Source organism: Vanessa cardui, chromosome 13 (genome assembly GCF_905220365.1).
Source record: "Vanessa cardui chromosome 13, ilVanCard2.1, whole genome shotgun sequence".
In the NCBI taxonomy this organism is placed as follows: domain Eukaryota; kingdom Metazoa; phylum Arthropoda; class Insecta; order Lepidoptera; family Nymphalidae; genus Vanessa; species Vanessa cardui.
Genome location: NC_061135.1, coordinates 12418772 through 12440799, shown reverse-complemented (window position 1 = coordinate 12440799; position 22028 = coordinate 12418772). Strand labels below are relative to the sequence as shown.

At 31.4% G+C, this 22028-nt stretch overlaps 2 protein-coding genes and 1 long non-coding RNA gene across 4 annotated transcripts in view; 2 read left to right on the top strand and 1 right to left on the bottom strand.

Annotated features, from left to right (window-relative positions):
* The first annotated feature begins 20 nt into the window (after positions 1-20).
* LOC124534837 (protein fem-1 homolog CG6966) overlaps positions 21-22028 on the top strand; it is a 97481-nt gene continuing 75473 nt past the window's right edge. For both annotated transcript variants that reach the window (XM_047110865.1, XM_047110866.1), the window contains exon 1: positions 21-299. In XM_047110865.1, the coding sequence (XP_046966821.1) occupies positions 231-299 (69 nt within the window). In that variant the 5' untranslated portion in view covers positions 21-230. The remainder of the gene's footprint in view (positions 300-22028) is intronic.
* On the bottom strand, positions 9302-10001 carry LOC124534840. Its single transcript, XR_006966765.1, has 2 exons — positions 9961-10001; positions 9302-9690 (listed from the first exon to the last, which is right to left on the bottom strand). It is a non-coding gene; the product is annotated as an uncharacterized LOC124534840 (long non-coding RNA).
* Positions 10869-13788, top strand: LOC124534839 (protein ALP1-like). Its single transcript, XM_047110867.1, has 2 exons — positions 10869-11365; positions 12288-13788. Exons 1-2 carry the CDS (start codon positions 11070-11072, stop codon positions 13171-13173), a joined length of 1182 nt encoding a protein of 393 aa, XP_046966823.1. The 5' UTR covers positions 10869-11069; the 3' UTR covers positions 13174-13788.

The window sequence follows — 22028 nt, the reverse complement described above, 5'->3', positions numbered from 1 at the left end:
AGGAAATCAAGAAATTTGCTTATGGTCGTTTTATTACGGCAGATTGTGATTGTCCTGCGTTTGCATCTGTTCGATAGCAAGCGAGAGTGCGGTGACGGAGTGTTTTGAAATAATATTTTGGTTGCTTTGTTAAATACGTGTGCATTTTCAATGATTATTCTTAGAAGAAAGTGCTGTTCATAAAGTGATTTACGACAATTGTGAATTTTTACGTCGCAAGGAAAACCATTATGGATTTCAAAACAGCCGCTCATCACATTTTTACCGCTGCACGAAACGGAAATCTTACTCGATTAAAAGTAAGTAGAGCTTATTTTCTTTTAACCTATATTGCATAAAGTTACAACAAATTAGATACTTAAATATCTTAAAAATTTTCGCGTTTTTGCCGTTACGTAGAACTTCCGAGAACAGTTAATCCACGTTTGATAATTCATAATACTTTTTAGGCACAGTTTACGTTATCCAATAATTTAATATCTAAATTTATTTCTAAATAACTATAATAAATTATTCTATAGCGATTGACGAGCCAACGCGTTAAAAACCTTTAAAAATATGACTAACAACGATTTTCTCGAATCTATACTTCAATATTGAAACAAATATTTACTTACTCCAATACTTGTAACAAAAATACAATAAAATAAAATAAAAAATCGAACGTTTAAACCAAATCAGCGACTTTTTTAGGTTAAATACTTACTTGTTTGTTATCATACTAAAATACGAAACTATACGTGTTAAATAACTAACGATGCTTGTAATGTATTTTGTATTAAACAAATTTGTGGCATTAGGATGGAAAATGTGAAAAAACATAATTATTTTTAACAGAAAATTTAATAATAAATATACATACACTATATAAATATAACCAAAATTAATCTTAGTCAGTTATGTTTAGATATGATAAAAAAGAGAGCTTCGAAAAATGCTGCAATTTTATTTGAAAAGTCTTTCAAGGAGGTTTCATTTATAAATATAATATAATTTATATTGCAATAAATCAAATAAATCTTTTTATGAATGATAATGTAATCTAATTAATTACTAAATGACTGTGAAGGTCAATAGTCTTATGTAAGTAGTGTAGTATCAGTTAATTGTATTATTACTGACTTTGTATTCTAAAAATAGCACAATAGAATAAACTAGTGTCTCTCAATAAACACTTGCAAATTCTGTAATACATACTTCTTAAATAGAACAATAGTTTTCTAAACAGTAAAAAATATATTCATATAAATGTGTTATTTTTTTAATCTATGACATAATATTTTTATATCATAGATAAAAAATGATTATTGAAGATAAGAAATAGAAATGACATAAGATTGAAGTGAAGATAATCAATTTGAAGTATTTTTGTTAAGCTTGGAATAGCATGTACTCAGCCAACTTAAAACTATGATTATTAAATATTTATTGTATAATGCAAATGCTTTGAAAATAAGAAAATATAAATGCAACATGTGAAAAATATAATTTCTGTTTATTAATAAATTCAAGAGAGTAGTAATTTTACATATATTTGCATTGTAGAGCTTCCTTTTATTTTCATTTTAACTAAATTTCTAACGAAAGCAAAAAGAGGTAGTTAAAATCAGGTAGTTAAAATCAATGCAAATATGAAAATAAATTATAAAGTCACTACATCAATATCTTTGTTTGGTTTAAGTAACGAAAACATTACTAAAAAATTTAATATCTGTGTGCTCATAATAGATAAACTTTTATTGTGAAATATTTCTCTGATATAGTTTTTTAGAATAAATTGTATGAATGAAATATTCAATTTGATTTTATTAGTATGTTTTGTTATTAACATCACAATTGATTTAATTCAATAATCCATATTAAATGTTTTACTCTGTGGTTTAATTAATTATGAAATGTTCTAACCTTTCTTTCTCAATGACTAGGCTCTCTACCTCAAAATATTATTTCAAGTTGGTCTGATAGGTACTGAGATTGACATTATCAAACAAACTCTTTAGCTTCATAATGTTACTATTAGTATATTTAAATACTGCGTCATTAGTCTAGTTCCTGGGTACAAACCAGGTTTGGCCAATAAAGAGTCATTGGATTTATCCATTGAAATATTTTTGATATTAGCTCAAAGTCTGGAAGTTGGAAGTTTGTCCACTCCTATTCCTTCAAAATAATGTAAAAAGCCACTCAATCATCTGCCTGAACTATTTCTAGTAGAGTGGATATATTGGTTAGGTAAAGGAGTTTATAATACTTAGACCACATCCATGTCTATTTTTCACAGAACAATGTTCTTTGCCGATAGTGAATCTAGAATGTGTGATTAATAATTGCACTTGATTAATGCTTCTATGATGTAATTGAACTCATGTCTATCATATTTTACTTCAATAAATGTATGCACACACATTGTCCATACTGTGCATTGGATGAGAAGCATATTTTGTTTTGATTTCTTATTGTGTTTTTTATAAAATGTTTATGATTGTTTTAAATAAGAATTGTCTATAAGATTAATGTACATGTCTGATATTATTAGGTAAATATTTGAACAACAATTAAATATTATGTTTTTTTTTTATTTTTTACTCCAAAGTTATCCTAATTTCATTAGAGCAGTGAAATTACCTCCGAACTTCATAAACAGACAAATAAAAGTCACATTAAAAAAAAAATCAGAAATAAGTCTCAGTGAATAAAAAATTTACCTTAATTTACATTTAATATCATTAAGTCATAATATTATGTTGGTTTTTTATTAGTCAAATTGCAGTGCTTTTGAAATTTCTATTTTGTATATGTGACTTTTTAAAGTACTTTTTTTTTTTAATTTTGTAGTTATTTGCTGTAACCGTGATGTTATATATGACTTCAATAGTTGTGGTTTTAGTTTATGTTTCCTATAAAAAATGGTAAAAATAGATGAGCAGGTCTTCGTCAACTTCCTGGTGGTAGTTACTTCCGCTTATAAGAATATTACATGTGAAAATCATTCTATATTCAGTACATTCATACATATAAAATATGTGTAAACTGTCTAATACACTTTTATTTTTCTAAAAAAAATTCTCATTTTGGTGGTGTTTATTTGCGAAAATTAACTGCCTAATCAGATAAACTAATGGTAGAAGCAGATTTACAAGCACAAATCGCGTGTGAGAATGTTTAAGTTAACTTAAAAATGTTAGGTATTTACTCTTTTAAATATAGTATAAACAAATGGTGTAACAAAAACACAATAATATTGGCGAATTGAACTTGCGTATCTAATTAAACAAGTTTCCGTTGATATGATAAACAAAAATAAATTACTCCTGTGGGGAAAGTAGGTGGGAGTGCATTGACCCCATTTGATTTGTTGTGTTCAAATGTATGCCTTAGCGTGGGCGGAATTCGTGGACGAGAGAAATCAGACCTACATACACTTATGAATCAACTTGAAAGTCAAAATAATGCTTGTGTTTAGGCAAATACTGCGAGGAATGCTTGAAAATGAATCACAGGATTAAGAGAAGTACATATTAATTATACGGATTTAATCCAAGTGTTGTCTGTTGTATTCAATACATGCGTAAAAAATCGTCTGAAATACTCCTAAAGGTAAATTATATTATAAACAAAATAACATTTAAAAATCGAACACAATTTTGTTTCTCGATTTAATGATCCTCACATTTAAGAAAAAAAATATTTTATGAGGCTATACATTGTTTTTCGACCTTGATTCGAAGTGATGAAAAAAAAAAGCAAAGATGTAGGTAAGGATCGTGTTTATACAAAGTTGTAAGTTTAATATGTGACAATTTTCTGTTAAAATATGTATCGAGTGCGTTAGAAGAGCGTTCCGTTTGTTCTCTTTAATCCTAAAATAATTTTCAATGCGTTTGCGCTTCGCCCTCATCCTCCAATATGGCAGATGTACGGTAGCATTCACATTTAGTTTACTCGCAAAACGACGTGTTGAAATGAAATTACTTCGAATGGTGCAATTGCATTAGATGTAGCGGACGTAATACATTGCGTCTAGTTTTAAACTTTATATAGTCAAACATTATTTACTTCTCATTATGTAATATTCTAATACATAGTTTCATATGAATCTTACATTCTTGGAAATTAAAATAGCCCCACTGTTGTAGATGTCCATGAGTGGTAGTCACTTCCCGTCAGGTGGACTTAGTATTGTTATAAATAATATAATAAATAAATATGAGACAACATCACATACATTACTCTGATCCCAATGAAAGTAGCTGAAGCACTTGTGTTATGGAAATCAGAAGTAACGACGGTACCACAAACACCCAGACCCAAGACAAAATAGAAAACTAATGGTAATCTACATCGACTCGGCCGGGAATCGAACCCGGGACCTCAGAGTGGCGTACCCATGAAAACCGGTGTACACACCACTCGACCATGGAGGTCGTCAAGGTGTTGTTTGAAAGATGAGTGAGCAGGTGTAACTCCATGCAGAAGAGATGTCACATCTTAGTTCTCATGGTTGGTGGCGAGATATAATGAATGGTTAATTTTTCTTACAGCGCCAATGTCTCATTTACCCGTTCACCTATTTATATTACATAAAAGAAAAACTAATATATATCAACATACGTTTCAAGTAATCTTATAAGAATAAGGAATTTTTAGTCATTATACAGGATAGGTTACCACTACTTCGGAAAGTCGATTCTGTCGAGAAAAAGCTCCCTGAAACTCAGTAGATACCGTTTGTGACGTTTTAATTTAACTTACACGATTATTACTTACGTCATATCAAGATTTTAATGAATTAATAACTAAGTACTCTTAAAAATAATATACCAAACAATTCAGGCGAATTGGAACCACTTTATTATCCTGTATAGTTCAAATTACAAATTACACATATAGTATAAATTTATTTGAATAATTACCTTATTCTGCACTCAGGATTGCCTAGAGAAGGAACTTTATCGATTCTTCAATTTGATCAACACATTTTTTTTATTTGAAAAGTGATATCATCTATTTATTTATTCTGAAACGAAATTTCAAAATTAAATTATACGATGAATATAAATCCTGTTTGAATATCAACGAATGTTAATCTCCACTATTTTTTATCGACTTAATATATTCTTGAATAGTATTTTAAGTCTTAATGTAATACTGTTATTATGTTTATTAATAGACAAAAGTTAAAAATAGCTACTCTAAAATATATGTTAAAATGTTTCGCAAAAAAATTGAATATTTTGTAAATAGAAATATTTCTTACATAAATTTAATTAAAAATTTATATAAATCACATTTTAAAGAGCTATTTAAGATTCAAGTAATTTTCCTTAAGACAAACCTGAATATTTATACATTGCTTGTTTGCTGAATCAGTTTAAAGTAAACCAAAGTCGTGAACAAGCATTTACTAATTTAACTTTGTATATTACGTGGAAACACGTTTACATGCATTTATTAATATCAAGACTTTATATAATATTATCAATATCACGACGATTTAATTAAATATACTTCAATATATATTTTCGTTGAACTGTATGTAATCGTTTATATAAAATTATTCGAACAGATCATTGTTTCAATGAACGTTGTTTTTTTTATTCATTTAATTAATGAAATTAATATCATAATTATAGCATTGCGGTGATTACGATTAATGTTATAGTCACGTAAAAGATAAATTAAGGAAACAATATTGTTTTTATATTTTTACTCTCTTTAGCTAATATTTATACACTAATATTTTTCTCTAAGAGCTAATTGCGGACATGATTTGTAAACGTTTTCAAAGTCTTCTATACTGTTATATACATTATTTTGATATTACTCCTAGTGTTAAGCCAGCGTTTGCAATGCAAGTGCATAAATGTGTTTATTTACGACATTACAATAAAACCTTTAAAATGATCAGTGTTTCTCCACTATAATATGCAGTTGTTAATACATACAAACTTTCCTCTGGAATCACTCTATCTATTAAAAAATACCCCATTATAATCCGTTGCGTAGTTTTAAAGATCTAAAACGTGATTTGATTTAAATTATAAAAAGTAAAAGTTTTACTCAATGGACCTTTTCCTTAGACCTGTTCTGTAACTCTAAATAAATTTCTTAAATGCGTTTATTAAAAGAGGTTTCATCACTTTGGCGCCCAATGACTGGCAGTTTAAACCAAAACAAAACCTGTTATAGGTTTCGAAATTCCTGAATATTATTTTAAATAAACGCGAGAACCATTATTATTGTATAAAGTTTCCACAATGAACAAAAGTATTATTCTCTTCGTTTACGTTTTACTTATCTTATCTCTATATCTTGATGTAAGTCGTCTTTCAAAATATACGGTTTTGTGTTTTCAAATAAAATGCTACTTCTAAATAAATAAGCTCTCCTTGATAGGTACCATCAACTTATCAGTACTTCTACTGCCAAACAGTGATACTTTTATATGGCTTTCTATTGAAGATTCTAATCCCAAGATACATATACTTACCCCATGGAACATTTTCGTTACAATCATTAATTAAATATATCTTACTTACCTAACCTTTTAGCCTTTTCAACCGACTTCAAAAAGGAGGAGGTTATCAATTCGTCTGTATTTTTTCTGTTACAACTATACAATAGAATTAATTTAAAAAAAACCTTTATCGAAATATAAAATAGTTTTGACTGATAATGATGTCGCTGATAATAATTTGTAGACTTAAGTCATGTACTGATTGCGACCGCGGAAGTTAGATTTGCTCGAGTATCGAAATTAGACCGTTCCTTTACGCGCCGAGTCATCGTTTCACTTCTATTTTTTTTGTTGTTTTGCCCCCAGTCGCTTTGTCCGACTGTGAGTCATTTTCACTTGCTGCGCGAGATGGAACAAGGAAGGATGGTTTTTGCCCGATATATTTCCTACTAAGGTCTTTGTTTGGTATCGAAACAAGAGCAAACGTTCTCATCAGCTCGCATCCTTGGATTTATGCCAAATCGCGTAAACTTTTGCGGACAATGGCAGACTTTGAGACCCGTTTTTAAGATTTGTTTATCGGATTACACTTTCCGTGTACAGTTTGAAGCGGTACTCGTACCATCGTTGTTGGACGTCTTCTATTGTGTTTTTTTTTTCTCAGTTCGTATTTTGTGTTGTACTAAATATAGTTAATACTTTTTCGATCTCATTGGATGACATACTACCAAAATTTTTGTTTAAATTTTAAAGAAAATACATACATATCGATATGTAGGTTTATAATATTTTGTTTGATAACACTTAAATTATTAATGGCTATCAAATAAAATCCAAACAAAAAATTAAAAAACAAATAACAAAATGTCAATTAGGAGAAACGTATACTAACTATGTATTTCTTTGTCTATTCCAAAAAATAAAAAATAATAAAAACTTATTAAGCACTTATAATCATGTACCTACGAATGTAGGTACGTATATGGGTGAATATACGCTATTTGATTTTTTTGTGTCCCACAAGAAAATATAATATAATCTATTTCATATTTATTATTTCTCTATTTGACACTATTTTTACATTTGTAATGATGGGGGCCAGAAGAATTTCTCATTTTTTTGTGTTTTATAAGTACCAGAGGAAAATGCGTAACCAGAGGAGTGACACTACTGGCAGAGTAGTGACAATTGAACCAGGAGAGTGACACACAGTAGCCTATATTAAATAAAAGTAATATAAAATGATATAGAATATTCTTTTTATTATAAAGATTACATTCAGTCTTGATGATTTCTTAATGCAACCTTAATATTATATGAATAGTTTTTCAATGCTTAAGTTTTCAAAACCAGTTTAAAATAACAGAATGAAGTATCTTCTGTTTATCAGTCTCACCTGAGATGAAAATCACAGTAAAATAATACTATTACTAATAATTTATACTTTTTTAAATTATAAAACAATAAAAAAACTAAATGTTTGTAACATTTAAGGCACTGTAATCTTAATCAACTTACTAAATAAAACAAAAATATAAACTCCTTTTCTAAAACAAAACAATAGTACTATTTAATCATACACCTATCAGTCTCGAGACTATTTAATCAACTTAAAAATTATCAGTCCACAGTATACATGAACTGTTTCATTATTTGTAAAAAACAGAATTAACAATTTTCGCGAAATTAAATGAAAATTTTTTAATACTGAACAATTTACTTTTCAATCACATCAACTGGCTTTTCAAACTTGTAGAGTATTCTGTGAGCCTTTCATAAATACATTTGGCACTAGAAATATGGTCAAGATCTGTTCCTATTTAACATCAAACATGTCATTGTCGTTTAATTTAAAAAGAGTACCATTTTAATTGGAGACTTTTAAAAATGTAACCCTGATGCCTCCTTCCTCTTCATCAAAATCTGACGAACATACACCAGCATATTTATATTTTTTATCATTAATTTGATATTCCACAAGAACAAAATCTCCGTTCTTGACAGACAAAGGAGTGTCTGTATTGTCTTTTTCAGATGAATTAATCAGATGACTAGACGTTTGCGCAACCATTTCATTTGGTACATCTTCCTCAGAATCAGTATATACTGCAGCAACATCCAATTTGCTTTTTTCGAAGGGGTATTTAATGTCGCCTAAATGGAAATGGGGACAAAAAATGCTACAAAAGCAACTGAGGCTCTTCATGTAAAGCATATTGCTCAAATTGTTTCCTCGTACTTGATGCACTCTTAGTGTACCAGTAAAAGGTTTGATATTTACTTTATTGTCTTCCATGATCTTCTTTTGAAAATCAATTTCTTGTTGTCTTAAATTTTCGCGATGATTACACTATTTATAACGGATGAATCGCGTATATTAATTATTTTTTTTAAACATCCCGACGTTTCGAGCCCTTTGCAGTGTTCGTGGTCACGGGCAGACTGCCCAATATACGCGATTCATCCGTTATAAATAGTTTTATTTAAATCAATTTCTTTTTCGTTTATCACAAATATTTGAATGCCGGGACAATTTCTATCTAATTCGGTAGCAAGGTCGTTGATGGTGGCAATGTCAGATCCTAAAGCAACAATTTTTTCAGCGATTCGTTTACACGTTGCTCCGATCCCATCTGGAGCTCCTTTGCCATGGCCAGCTTCATGGTAATTCCATTCCATTCCATTGTCTTTACTATTGCTTTGTAAAAGATCGCACACTTTTGAGTTTGGATTTCCTGTTTTTTGATGCGCAGTAGTTTCTTTTTATAGTAACTCATCTTTTGACGTAAATCTTTGATTTAATTTTTTGTTTTTTATTAGTTTATTTCGTAGTTTCCACTGAGTTTCTGATCGCTTTTTAGCAGCCAAAGAGATATTGTTTTGTGGAAGTGGAAGTTGGTCTTCATTATCAGACTTTGGTGGTGTTACTGGAAAGTTTCTAGTTGATGGTAGCTTCACGCGATCTCTATGCTTTCTAGTCTTCTCTCTCCATATTTTTCTGATTGCACTTTGTTCCCTTTCAGTCATATCATGTATGGTCTTAATTTGTACCTTTTCTTTTTTTCTTCTGATATTGCTGCCTTTCATTTTCTTCTTTAATTCTGCTCTTTTAATTGGATCGTTTTTAATTCTTTGATAGCGTAATCTTACAGCTTGTCGCTTTTTTTCTAACCTCTTTTCTCTTGTTTGCTTTCTTTTAACATTCACCATGATGTCTGATTATGCTACAGTACCTTGAGCAAATAAAATAAAGCCTTAACACATTAGATATATAACAAAACATAATTTTGTCATTTCTCTGGCGTTCATGTATTTCCTCTGGCACGAAATATGCCACAGAAGTGACGCCAGAGAAGTGACAAAATCGTAAATAATGTTCAAAAACAATATGACCCCATTTTCGCACCACTGTTTGTCGTAACACATAACATCTACACACATTAAACCTTGTATTGAGAAAATAAACATACTTGTAACAATAAAATACAAAAAAATATGCTTACCATAGGAAATACTCCAACGACTGGCACAAGCACGCTTTTCGAGAGAGAATCGCAAATTGACGTAATATTATTTAAGTTTTGCAAAAGACCGTTAGCATGCTTCTAACTTCACACTGTTGTACGCGAGAAATAAAAGGACAAAACATAAATCGGCGATTTTAAATAAAAGTTTTCTTCTTTAAAACTTTGCCAGATGAAGTGACGTATTTGTAACATGACATGAAAATAAGTATTTGTTTTTTATAATAATAAATGTTTTTACAGTGTATTTTAATTAAATATGTTTCGATGTTTATAAAAGTTTGTGACTATTTGAAAATAAATCTTATTTGCATACGTATTTAAAATATATTGCCATTAAATAATTATAACTCATTAATGGGCAGGCCAGAGGAGTATACATTTTTACTGTTTTTAATCTAACAATGCTTTAAATTAAACAATTATCGTGAATAGACTATGTGGGCCAGATTAAAGACCATGCTATTTATCGTTTAAGCAAAGAAAAACAATAATTTAATAAGTTTAACATAAAAATTGTCTATAGACCTTTGAAATGCAAATAGCGTATATTCACCCATATACCTAGATAGCCGTTAACTGAGAAGTATATTATTTTTTCATACATAAACGATTATGACAATTACGTAAAATCTATGACACATAATATGACGCATTGTGTTGCACCGGAAAGCGTTTTCGTAATTTTTATGTATTTACTTACTATATACATACTTATTTATATACTAAACAATCTATATAGAATCGAGACTGACAGGCCTACTGTCAGAAATGAAATAGTTTTATAGTTGTTACCATCCTGATCCAGTAGGGTGTTGTTACACTGACTGTTAAAAACTTATTGCTTTGTTAGAAAAACTATGTATGTCGTATAAAGTATATCGCTAAGAACTCACGGAGCGGTTTTCAGCCCGCGCCCGCCGCGGTGGCGGAATGGAGTTTATTTTCAAAACTCACGAGACCGCAGTTTTGTGCGATAACGCAGCCGCCGCGGTTGCGATTATCACCCGCAAACGTAGCGGTTGATTATCGCAGGACGGGCGGTTGCAAGACGGGCGGTTAAACGATCAGTTCAGTTCCAGACCGTCATGGATACACACCAGAAACGAGCTGTTGCGTTATATTTACTTCACAGAAGAATTAAAAAAAGAAGGCCTAAAAGATTCTGGATACATCCACTAATTGCGGAAAGAAATCGTTATGGATTATTTGTTACTCTTATTAATGAGTTAAAGAAGGATGAGGAGAAGTTCTTTAATTATTTCCGAATGTCCATAAGTAGTTATTTAGAACTTAAAAAAAAAACAGAAACTGCTCTTCAAAAACAACATACTAATATGCGAGATCCCATATCACCAGAGGAAATGTTGGCAGTCACATTAAGGTATGTAAGTTTCTTTTAACAACTCGCACGCACGCACGCACATACGCACTCACACACGCACACACACACACATAAATGTTGTTCTTGGAAATCTTTACACAGCGCCATCTAGTCCCAAACTAAGCACGAGGCTTATACTATAGATACCAGACAACGGATACAACATACTTATATACTTTTTGCGTCAGGTGTTAATGAAACTAGTGGTAATATTTAAAAATTTTTTTTATTGAAAATACACATCATCTGACAAATTAGTATTGACTGAAGAAACTGATGGAATATTTTGTGGACTTTGGGTATTGCTTTCAGAAGTAGAATAGGTACGATAGCCGATATTTTCTTGACTGCCGATATTTTCTTGACTGTAATTATATGGTGGATATTGATAAGAAAATGCTGGAAGATTATTATCAAGATTATCAATAATTTGTAGAACTGCTATTTGAAATCGTCTTGTTTTTGCTTCATCAAAATTTTGCAATGAAGGCAGTATTCCTCGAAAAAATGACAAATGTCTATCTTCGCGTTGAGACAACATCTCTATTAATGCTTTGTCGGCGTCGTCTTTTCTTTTTCTTTTAACACCAGTTTGAGAAGATACTGAGGTGATAGGCGTAGCAAAAGCTTCTGATGTTGATGCAACAGTAGTAGTAGTGTTAGTAGTAGTAGTAGTTTGTTCAGTTGTAGCATCGCTCGTTAAGGTTGAGGAGGTATTTTCAATAGGTATATTTTTCTTCAAAAACTGTAACTGATCATCATAAATGTACTTTTTAGTTTTTTTAGCTCCCGATCCAGATTTTGTTTCCGTTTCAACTTTTTTGTTTGTTTTCATCCAGCAATCTTTAATATTTTTCCATTTTTTTATAATCATGTTACCTAAAAAAAAATATACGTAATTAAGTAAATTTATTTATTTCAGATACCTAGCAAGTGGGACTTCAATGCACGATTTGCACTACATATTCAGAATTGGGCACACAACTATATCAGCAATTATAAGAACGACATGTGAAAAATTATGGGAGGTGTTAATGTCTGAATGTTTTCCGGTAATCACTACAGAACTTTTAGAAGAAATCAGCCAAAAATTTTACAAGTACGCAAATTTTCCCCACTGTGTCGGAGCAATAGACGGCAAACATATAAGAATAACTAAACCAGATAACAGTGCTTCAATTTACTACAATTATAAGGATTTTTTTTCATTTGTATTAATGGCCGTAGTTGATGCGGATTACTGCTTCGTTTTTGTAGACATTGGAGCCCCGGGAAGTAATGCTGATTCAACCATTTTTAAAAATACTACTTTTTGCAATGCGCTTAATAGCAATTCTATCAAACTACCTAATGAAAAAATACTACCCGGATCTACTTTGCCACCTGTCCCGTATGTATTCGTAGCCGATGAGGCATTTGGTTTGCATCAACACATTATGAGACCTTATGGTGGTCAATTTTTGAGTGTACAAAAAAGGGTATTTAATTATCGCCTATCGAGAGCACGAAGATACGTAGAATGTGCATTTGGCATTTTATCAAACAAATGGCGAATTTTAAATCGTGCATTGGATGTATCAATACCTTTATCAATTAATATTGTGAAGGCATGTTGCATACTTCACAATTTTGTACGAAAACGAGACGGCCATCACATTAGAGAAGAAGATTTTACTCATAATCTTGAGAGTATACAAACACCTCCATCAATACGCAGTGGAAGACAAGCCAACAACATAAGAGATATTTTTCAACAATATTTTATGAGTGACAGCGGAGCTTTAAGCTGGCAATTGTCAAAAATTTAATAACGTTAATTATTATTCTTTTTACGACCCGCTACTACACAGCTCAATTATTAATTATTATTGTAGGTTAAAAATAAACTTATATAATACTAACCATATTTTTTTTTATTTGTCTCATCCAAATTTTCAAAATCTTTATTTAAAATACCGCAGATTTCTTCCCATGCTTTGAGTGTCAAGTTTTTGTACTTATATTCTTCTAAGCTCTTATCCCATATAACTGGCCTATCTTGAACCAAAGTAATTAGTAGATCGACTTCAATATCAGTATCCATTTTGTTGACAAACGTGCGCGTGCGTGCTTGAACGCGTCACTACGGAACAAGGAGTTATCACTGCCTACCAGCAAAATGGCGCGATTTCCCCCCCGCTGCCAACGCGGTCGCCCGCCAACCGACCGCAGAGCGCGCGGGTGCAAATCGCCGCGGCTGCGGGACCGCGACCCGCGCCCGCCGGTAGAAGATGAACCGCCAGTGCAGCGGGACCCGCAAACAACCGCGCACACCGCGGGCGTAAAACGCGTCGTGAAATGTGCTTTAATTTTTTACACATATATCTGCATTCTACAGAAGCTGCGGGCCCGCACCCGCGGCGGGTGCGGGTGAAAACCGCTCCGTGAGTTCTTAGCCTATAACGTCCTCGGAAGCGTCAATAAATTGCACTTTGAAAATGGTATCGAACAACATTTCTCAATTCTTTGTATATTCAGTGTAATTGAAGCTATTATAACAAAAATAGCTAACAAGGCATTACGTGACACTTTTTCCCGAATGAAATATATACGAATTGCATAATTTATAAATAACAAAATTTATATATTCTCCGTGGAAATGTATGGATACAAATTCAATGTTTTTAATGACTTATGTAATCTATTACTTAACCTAGCTACCGATAAAAGCTACATCGCCTGATCCAGTACCGACATTCATTACCATGTAACAAAAGCCAGTCACTGTCATGAGCGTTATTATGGATCCGTTACAAAACGGAATAACGCCGCATGTCGAAATGTCTTATGTACATGTTGCTTAAATGCCATTCGTAGATTGAGTGCAAGATTGTTGAGCAAAGTCGGTTTTACATCATACGAACTAAAGCTCGTGAAAGTAGAGTTTTAGTAAATATTAGATTGCTCGATATTACCAACGATTTAGACGCCCGTCTACATTTTTACTGCGCATTAGTTAGCCGTGTTCAAACACGATTGTTTTGTATGTGACAGGGAAGAACAAACGTCGCTTGATTTAATACGCATAATAAAATGTTATCTCTATCTGTAAGTTTCATAAAAAATGCCTAATTAACTATTATCATTATATTTTTACAATAAAGGTGCATTAGGAATGGGTATCTTTAAGAGTCAGGATTGATCCTATGATTTCATATCACCACATAAACTACGGCGTTATTGAGTATTGAAAATGTATACAGCACGATGTTGATACAATAACAATCACGATAATAATATCTGTTTTTGAATAACTTTGATAAATAAACATTGTGACGTAAACAAAGACATCTCATACGGATTGACCTTTGTTGGAGCAGAGATTTGCTCTTATATGTAAGAGTAGGTACTCTTTAATTTAATAAAGACTTATAAAAACTCGTTTTAATCATAGCGACGTTCAATGCTGTGTGTTTTTCTTCCGCAAAATTCTCGAGGAAAAGACTTCAAGTGAAATAATTATATGAAGGTATAAATTATATTATTATTGGCACGTTGAAGTCGCTTTGAGAAAAGTAGATCGTTTAAGTGGGTCGTTCCGTTTTGTAATTTAGGTCGTAAGACGCAGTGTGTTGTTATTGTTTTCATTCATTGAATTTAAAGTTCTATATTTGGATAACAACAACAACAACAGCCTGTAAATTCCCACTGCTGGGCTAAAGGCCTCTTCTTCCTTTGAGGAGAAGGTTTGGAATATATTACACCACGCTGTTCCAATGCGGGTTGGTGGAATAACATGTGGCAGAATTTCTATGAAATTTGTCACATGCAGAATTTCTCACGATGTTTTCCTTCACCGCTGAGCACGAGATGAATTATAAAGACAAATTAAGCACATGAATCAGCGGTGCTTGCCTGGGTTTGAACCCGCAATCATCGGTTAAGATGCACGCGTTCTTACCACTGGGCCATCTCGACTCAATATTTGGATATTTGAGTTGAATTTGAATATTTGTAAAGAATATGGTAAAGTTTATTTCCGGTATCGCTCGTGCCTGTTCAGGAGAAAATTAGCTATTCGAATGACTAGCTAGCCGGCCCATAATCCACCCTTAAAGGAAAAACTAAATCAAGTTGTCGTTCTGTAAAATAAGGACAAGGTATTTTGCTTTGCATTTATCTAAATTAATATTATGAATGCGTAATTAGTTAGCTCTGTTTGTATCTCTGTCTATCTGTCTGTCACGAACAAATCAAGTAAACAAATTTGATGAAACTAGTCTTAAAGCAAGCTTGATCTCCGAGGACGAAGGTTACGTTCTTTTGCCTAATACTTCAATCATCTCCTACGCGAACGAAGCATCACTGATCTAGTTATCAGTAATCAGTAATAAATAAAGATAGATATATTATATAATACCTGTATCGTTTGTAGAAAATACATTGGTAAAAAAAGCATATTATTCGATACGAGATTTAACAGATGATAAAAATACTTGGAGTTAATACCTGTTGACTTCCAAGCGGGATATATATAAATTTAAATAATTGTATTAGAAAACATGACTCTGTATTTTTTAAACGTTGAAAAAGAGTAACTACTGAGTTTCTTGCCGATACTTCTCTGTAGAGTCTACTTTCCGAACCGGTGGTAGCTTCACTTAATTGTAAAATGACTATCTATTCAAAAGTGCTTGTCAAAGTCTACTTGAATAAAGATTATTTTGTTTTTGTATTTCCGGATTTACCAGCCCGAAATTAATAACTCCCTTTTCAATCCCTTAGGCGTGGAGTTTCGTAAATTCTTAAAAGATAACTACAGGTACCGTATATGGAACCTATCTGTTGAATTTCAAGTTTGTAGTTGTAAGAGTATCTGAGATTTCGTGATTAATCAATTTGAAATATTTAGCTTATATATTTTCTGATTCTTACTATCCCACGAGACGGCAATAGGATATGGTCGGAGTGAAATGAGACACGGGATCCTTCGAACGACGTAATATAATATAATCAAGTTACCATTTTCAAAATTTAAAAAGATTATTAAGACTAAATTAATAAATAAACCATATTATTCATTAAGTACTTTTTAGAAAGAAACGCCTGAAGTTAGGCTCGGGTTCCATCATAGGACACTAATTACTGTAAATAACAGCATTGTAAATCTGTTTATTTGAAAAAAAACAACTATGCGAGTTTCTTGCCGTTTCTTCTTGCTAGAAGCTGCTTTCCGAAACGGTGTTAGTATTTAATTGTTGACGGTTCAAAAACGCTTCATTGTGAAGTTTACTTGAATAAAATTGATTTGATTTGACGACGAGGACGACCTTTCCGTGTATTCACATGTTTTAGAGGAATGAATATTTTTATTCATTTATTATTTAATAAATTGAACCAACTTCGTAAGTAATTTAAAAATAATTCTATGCATAGTAAGAAAAAACAATGTACCTGCAGTTTTTCTTGTCCCATCTGTAATACCTATTCTCATTTCTGACTAGTGGTAGATGTACGTTTAATTGTATTGTTTTGGAACACAATTCAAAAGTGTTTTTTTGTGATTGTGTATATTTTTAATGTGTAACCTATTCTTTATAGAATAGAACAAACAAATAACCACAGTAAAAAGTCTTCATTATATTATAATATAAACAAAAATATTAACTAGCATTGGATATGCTCTGCCTAGTGGTTTCGTACCTGTTTACGTGGGTTCATTAAATAGCAAAAATAATTGTCAAAATTCAATTTCAAGATTTTTTTATAAACTCTATTTCAATAACATTAGGTACAAGTTCCGTACATGGCATATTATCATGTTATATTTTGTATGATTGTAATAAATTATTTAGATACCACATCCATGACGGATAATATCACTTAAGATGTGTAATAAAACTGCTTTAACTTTTTTAAGGGAATGAATATAATTATTAGTGTCTATGTATGTTTGTATGTAACACATATACGCCAGCCAAATATTCAAGAAATATGAACGGAAGCTACTCTTGGCAATTAATCTGTTATCTATTTTTCCTGCCTTTTGTCAGTAATTACACTGGCTTACCTTCTAAGTTTTTTGCAAAACTATTTTTAGCTTTGCCTATTATAAAATTTAAATCTAATGTTTTTGAATATAATACATATGTTAACATAAAATCCCCTAAGTACTCAGGAATAGGAGCTTTCTAACAATGAAAACATCTTTATAATTGGATTATTCTTTCCATATATATATCAATACCATTACAATAGATGATAAAAGTTGAATTGAGTATTTTTAGTTTTCACACAGAAAATATAATACAATATATTACGAAGAGAATACTATATATAATAATAATTTTTAAAATAGGATCAATATAAATGGCCGCGTGAAATTGTGGCAACAATGCTACCTTCAATGCCTCTTTGAGTAGCAATTCCGATTCTCTGTGTGAAAAATGAACCAGCCGCTTCGTGGAGGTAATAAATCGAGATGTTTTGTTTTAATATTAATCCAAGGCAGGCGCTTAAACTTCCACCGGCTATAATTATAAAACATTCCAAACCCCAAAATGAACACTAAGTAACTCAGTATTTAGTTGAATATTTTTATGAAAGTTGTTGCTTAGAATCATAGAAAAGGCGAGAAATATTACCATAAAGTATACAGTATCATCGATAGACAACATTCATTATTTGCTACATAAAATAAATTGTACTCGCGATAAATAGTTCAGTGCGAATGTCTGACGGTTTTTCATATGAATATCAGAATATGCAACTTACAATTTCATTTCAATGCAATGGAATATTTAAAAAAGTAGTTTTTTTTTCTTCCAATTTATTTATTTGATGTATTTATCTTTGAATATGATAATTTGTCGAAGGTTTTCAAGTCTAAATGTCAATTAGAATAATATCGATTTAAATAACCTCTAAATAGGTGCCCTTGTTGAGAGATGCAAATATTATCATAGCGATGCGATCTTTTTATTTTCATGAATAAATTCCTATGTTTCGCGGATTCATTCGTGTGGTATTGGTTATTATGTCAGTTTCTTTTTTTTACAGCTTTATAAAATTTTCTTTAAAAACGTTCTCCTTTTATTTATTCCAGCCCGCGTCTCTATATTATTTGGGGTCGGCGCTTGCGCATGTCTTTTCCTTTCTCCTCTATTATTCATCATCTGATTGTCATAATTCATCTTGCTCATATTATATTCAAAAATTCATCCTATGTTTTAATATATTCTCATATTAGTTAAATAAGAGATAATCTCTTACTTTCTGTTATTAATTTTAAATAAGGCTTTAATAAAAATCGTCTTGTTCGAACTTGAAGAAATAATAGCATGCCCTGATAATGAAGGTGGCAACGCAATTAAAATTATAATGAGTCCATTAAAAAAACTATGTTTTCTCTAAGTACAAATATGAAATAGTCTAGTTTGTTTATGTGGCAAATATGAAGCAATCTTAGGCACGTAAAGTCCATACCTACATAGCTTTTCTAATAAAAAGAGGACAAAGGTAAGATAATCAACATTTAACATCGTCGAAAGAAAGTAGAGTAATAAAAAAATAGTAATATTGGATAGTTAATCTATTACATACATTGCTGATTTTCGAAAATTAGCCTTCTGAATTTTGAAGAAACTTATCGAAACTCTAGAAGTAAAATTTTAGTGCAAAGAAGTAAGTGGTCAAATGGAATTGTATTTTGTAAACAAGATTGAGCTGAGATGGCCCAGTGGTTAGAACGCGTGCATCTTAACCGATGATTGCGGGTTCAAACCCAGGCAAAGCACCACTAAATATTATATGTGCTTAATTTGTGTTTATAATTCATCTCGTGTTCGGCGGTGAAGGAAAACATCGTGAGGAAACCTGCATGTGTCTAATTTCGTCGAAATTCTGGCACATGTGTATTCCACCAACCCGCATTGGAACAGAGTGGTGGAATATGTTCCAAACCCTCTCCTTAAAGGAAGAGGTAAGGTATGTTTATCTTCATTTATTCTTCGTTTGGAAAATATTATTCTGTATTGTCATATGTATAAAGGAAAAGACGCAATGGAATGCGCATATTTATATAATAACAGCCGATAAAATATTAATCATTACATCTTATTGTTTTAGTGCAAATGCTACTAACCTATAATTAACATTAAATTTATAAAGTAAGATGCAACGACTTGGTCAGATTAGTGTGTCATAAATTTCTTTGTAGTGGGTAGTCTGGGTAGGTACCACACACTCATCAGTTTTTCTTCCGCCAAATAACAGTACTCAGTATTGTTGTGTTCCGGTTTGAAGGGTGAGTGAGCCAGTGTAACTACAGGCACAAGGGACATAACATCTTAGTTCCCAAGGTTGGTGGCACATTGACGATGTAAAGAATAGTTAATATTTCTTACAGCATCATTGTCTATGGGTGATGGTGACCACTTACCATCAGGTGGCCCATATGCTCGTCCGCCAAACTATACCATAAAAAAATTATACTTATAAGTAGTGCGCACTCATTGCTAATAAAACCCGCTTTAGAGGCGTGATTTTCTTGTCTCTGTAATCTACTATATAATACAAGATATACATTGAAGCCAGACGCATGTATAATTATAAATACAATATAATTTATTAATTTTTATTTAACAAAGCACTTTTGAAATTGTCCTTTTATAGATCTATTCATGTACATGAAAGCGAGACCCTCCACGTTAAATTATTAATATCAGAGTGCATCAGTATGAGTGCCGCTCGTGCTTACAGAATGTGTTAGTGTGCGTGAGATGGCTAAAAGTAGCGACAGCAGAAAAATACAAATTAGATTATCTTTTTATAGAAATGTTTTTAAATTATCTTTCTGTGAATGCCTTTCAATAACTTAATATTTGTGTATTTGTTGATTAATAAATAAATGTGGGTCACCTACTTATTCTGTTGCAATTTTGTAATGATAGTTTTAGTTGTAATAGTTTCGTAATATCCGAATGGATACTTAATATTTGCTTCCGTGTTTCAAACGAAAAGAACAATATTACATTTATAACTTGATTGTTGGTAATTTCTTCAATATAATTTTACACTTGTTACATAGTAGAATAACATTTTCTAAAATTAAATGCTTTTACATAATTTTAAATGTATTCAATAAAAGAAAAGTGTTTTATTTAATATGTATGTATTTAATTAAAATGTTTTGTAAAATGGTTTGCAATTTGCCAATTAAGCAATGAAAAGTATACATAGGATATAATTCTTATATATACAGTGTAAACTCTATATAACGACACTGAAGGGACTGTGCATTTTATGGCGTTATAAAGAGTGGTCGTTAAATGAAGAGAAGAAAAATCAGAATTCGAAAAAAAAGTTTATTTTAGTCTATTATATATATATATATATATATATATATATATATATATATATATATATATATATATATATATATCTTATTTGAACGCTATTGCGTATACTCTGTTATTTTTGTCTGACGCCTTTTGCTGCACGACCAATTTTGTTGTATATTTTTAATTTTTTTATTTATATCTTATATAAAGGAAGTAATTTTCCAATAATTTAGCTGCTTTCAGAACTTCTTTAACGCTTGGCGGAGGCTCAAGCTCATCCGTCTCATCTTCTTCATCTCTTTATTCTTGAACCTCAGTTTTTTCTCACTGAATCCAAAATTTCTATGTCTGTGAGTGAAGCCGTTGTAAACAGGCAGTTGTCTACTTCGATGTAGATTTGAAAATTTACCGTATTTCCTGCCATGTTGACCTGCTGAATCCACTCAGTTAATGAAAGGTCGTCGGCTATCAAACTCAAGTTCTGTTTCCACCTCATGAATCGTAGAATACATATGATAACGTTGTAATCCATGACTCATACTTATTAGGCATGGTCACAGTCTACACGTGCAAGCAATCCCAATTTGTAAACAAATTAACGAATTTCTTAGAAAGTTCCTAATGCGTGGTGCCGACATTCGAGTTTATTGAGGGCTAGAATAATAAAACGACAAAAGAACGTACACAAATGCGCAGTTTTTTCTAATTTTAGCAAATTAAAAGAAAAAAAACTTAATTTTTGTCGTTATTGAGAGTGGGTGTGATGTTATGTAGAGTGTATCATTGTATAGAATACAAGCTAAACCAACTAAAACCAATTGATTTCGACGCTTTAGAGAGTTTGCCGTTAAATCGAGTGACGTTACATGGAGTTTACACTGTAATTGATAAATATGATATAATCTTATATGTATTTAAAAAAAAACGTGGGATTAGTAATAGTCGATTTTCATACAAATTTCTGAGATTAAATTCTTTGAATATATGTATATACTTTTCTCAATTGACTTTACTTTCTTTAAAGTGCAGCTTTGTAATGTTGTTTTTGTGAGTTTTTAATTATTATGCTGTTGCTTGCGATCAAAACTAATAGAGTAACTAAAGTCAACAGCAGGCATTGGAGCGAATGTTTCAGCTGAAGCTCAAATTTTTAAATAAACATTAAATAATGTATTTTTTACTATAGAAAAAAGGGTTTTACGGCCAATTGTCGTAACGCGATTAGTATCGCATGTGAATTAAGTCTATGCGAAATACTGAATAGTGCTCGTATGTGATATTTTCTCACGTCCGTCCTTGAACTGGCAGCTGTGTGATACTCCACAATATTTTAGAGCGAGGTC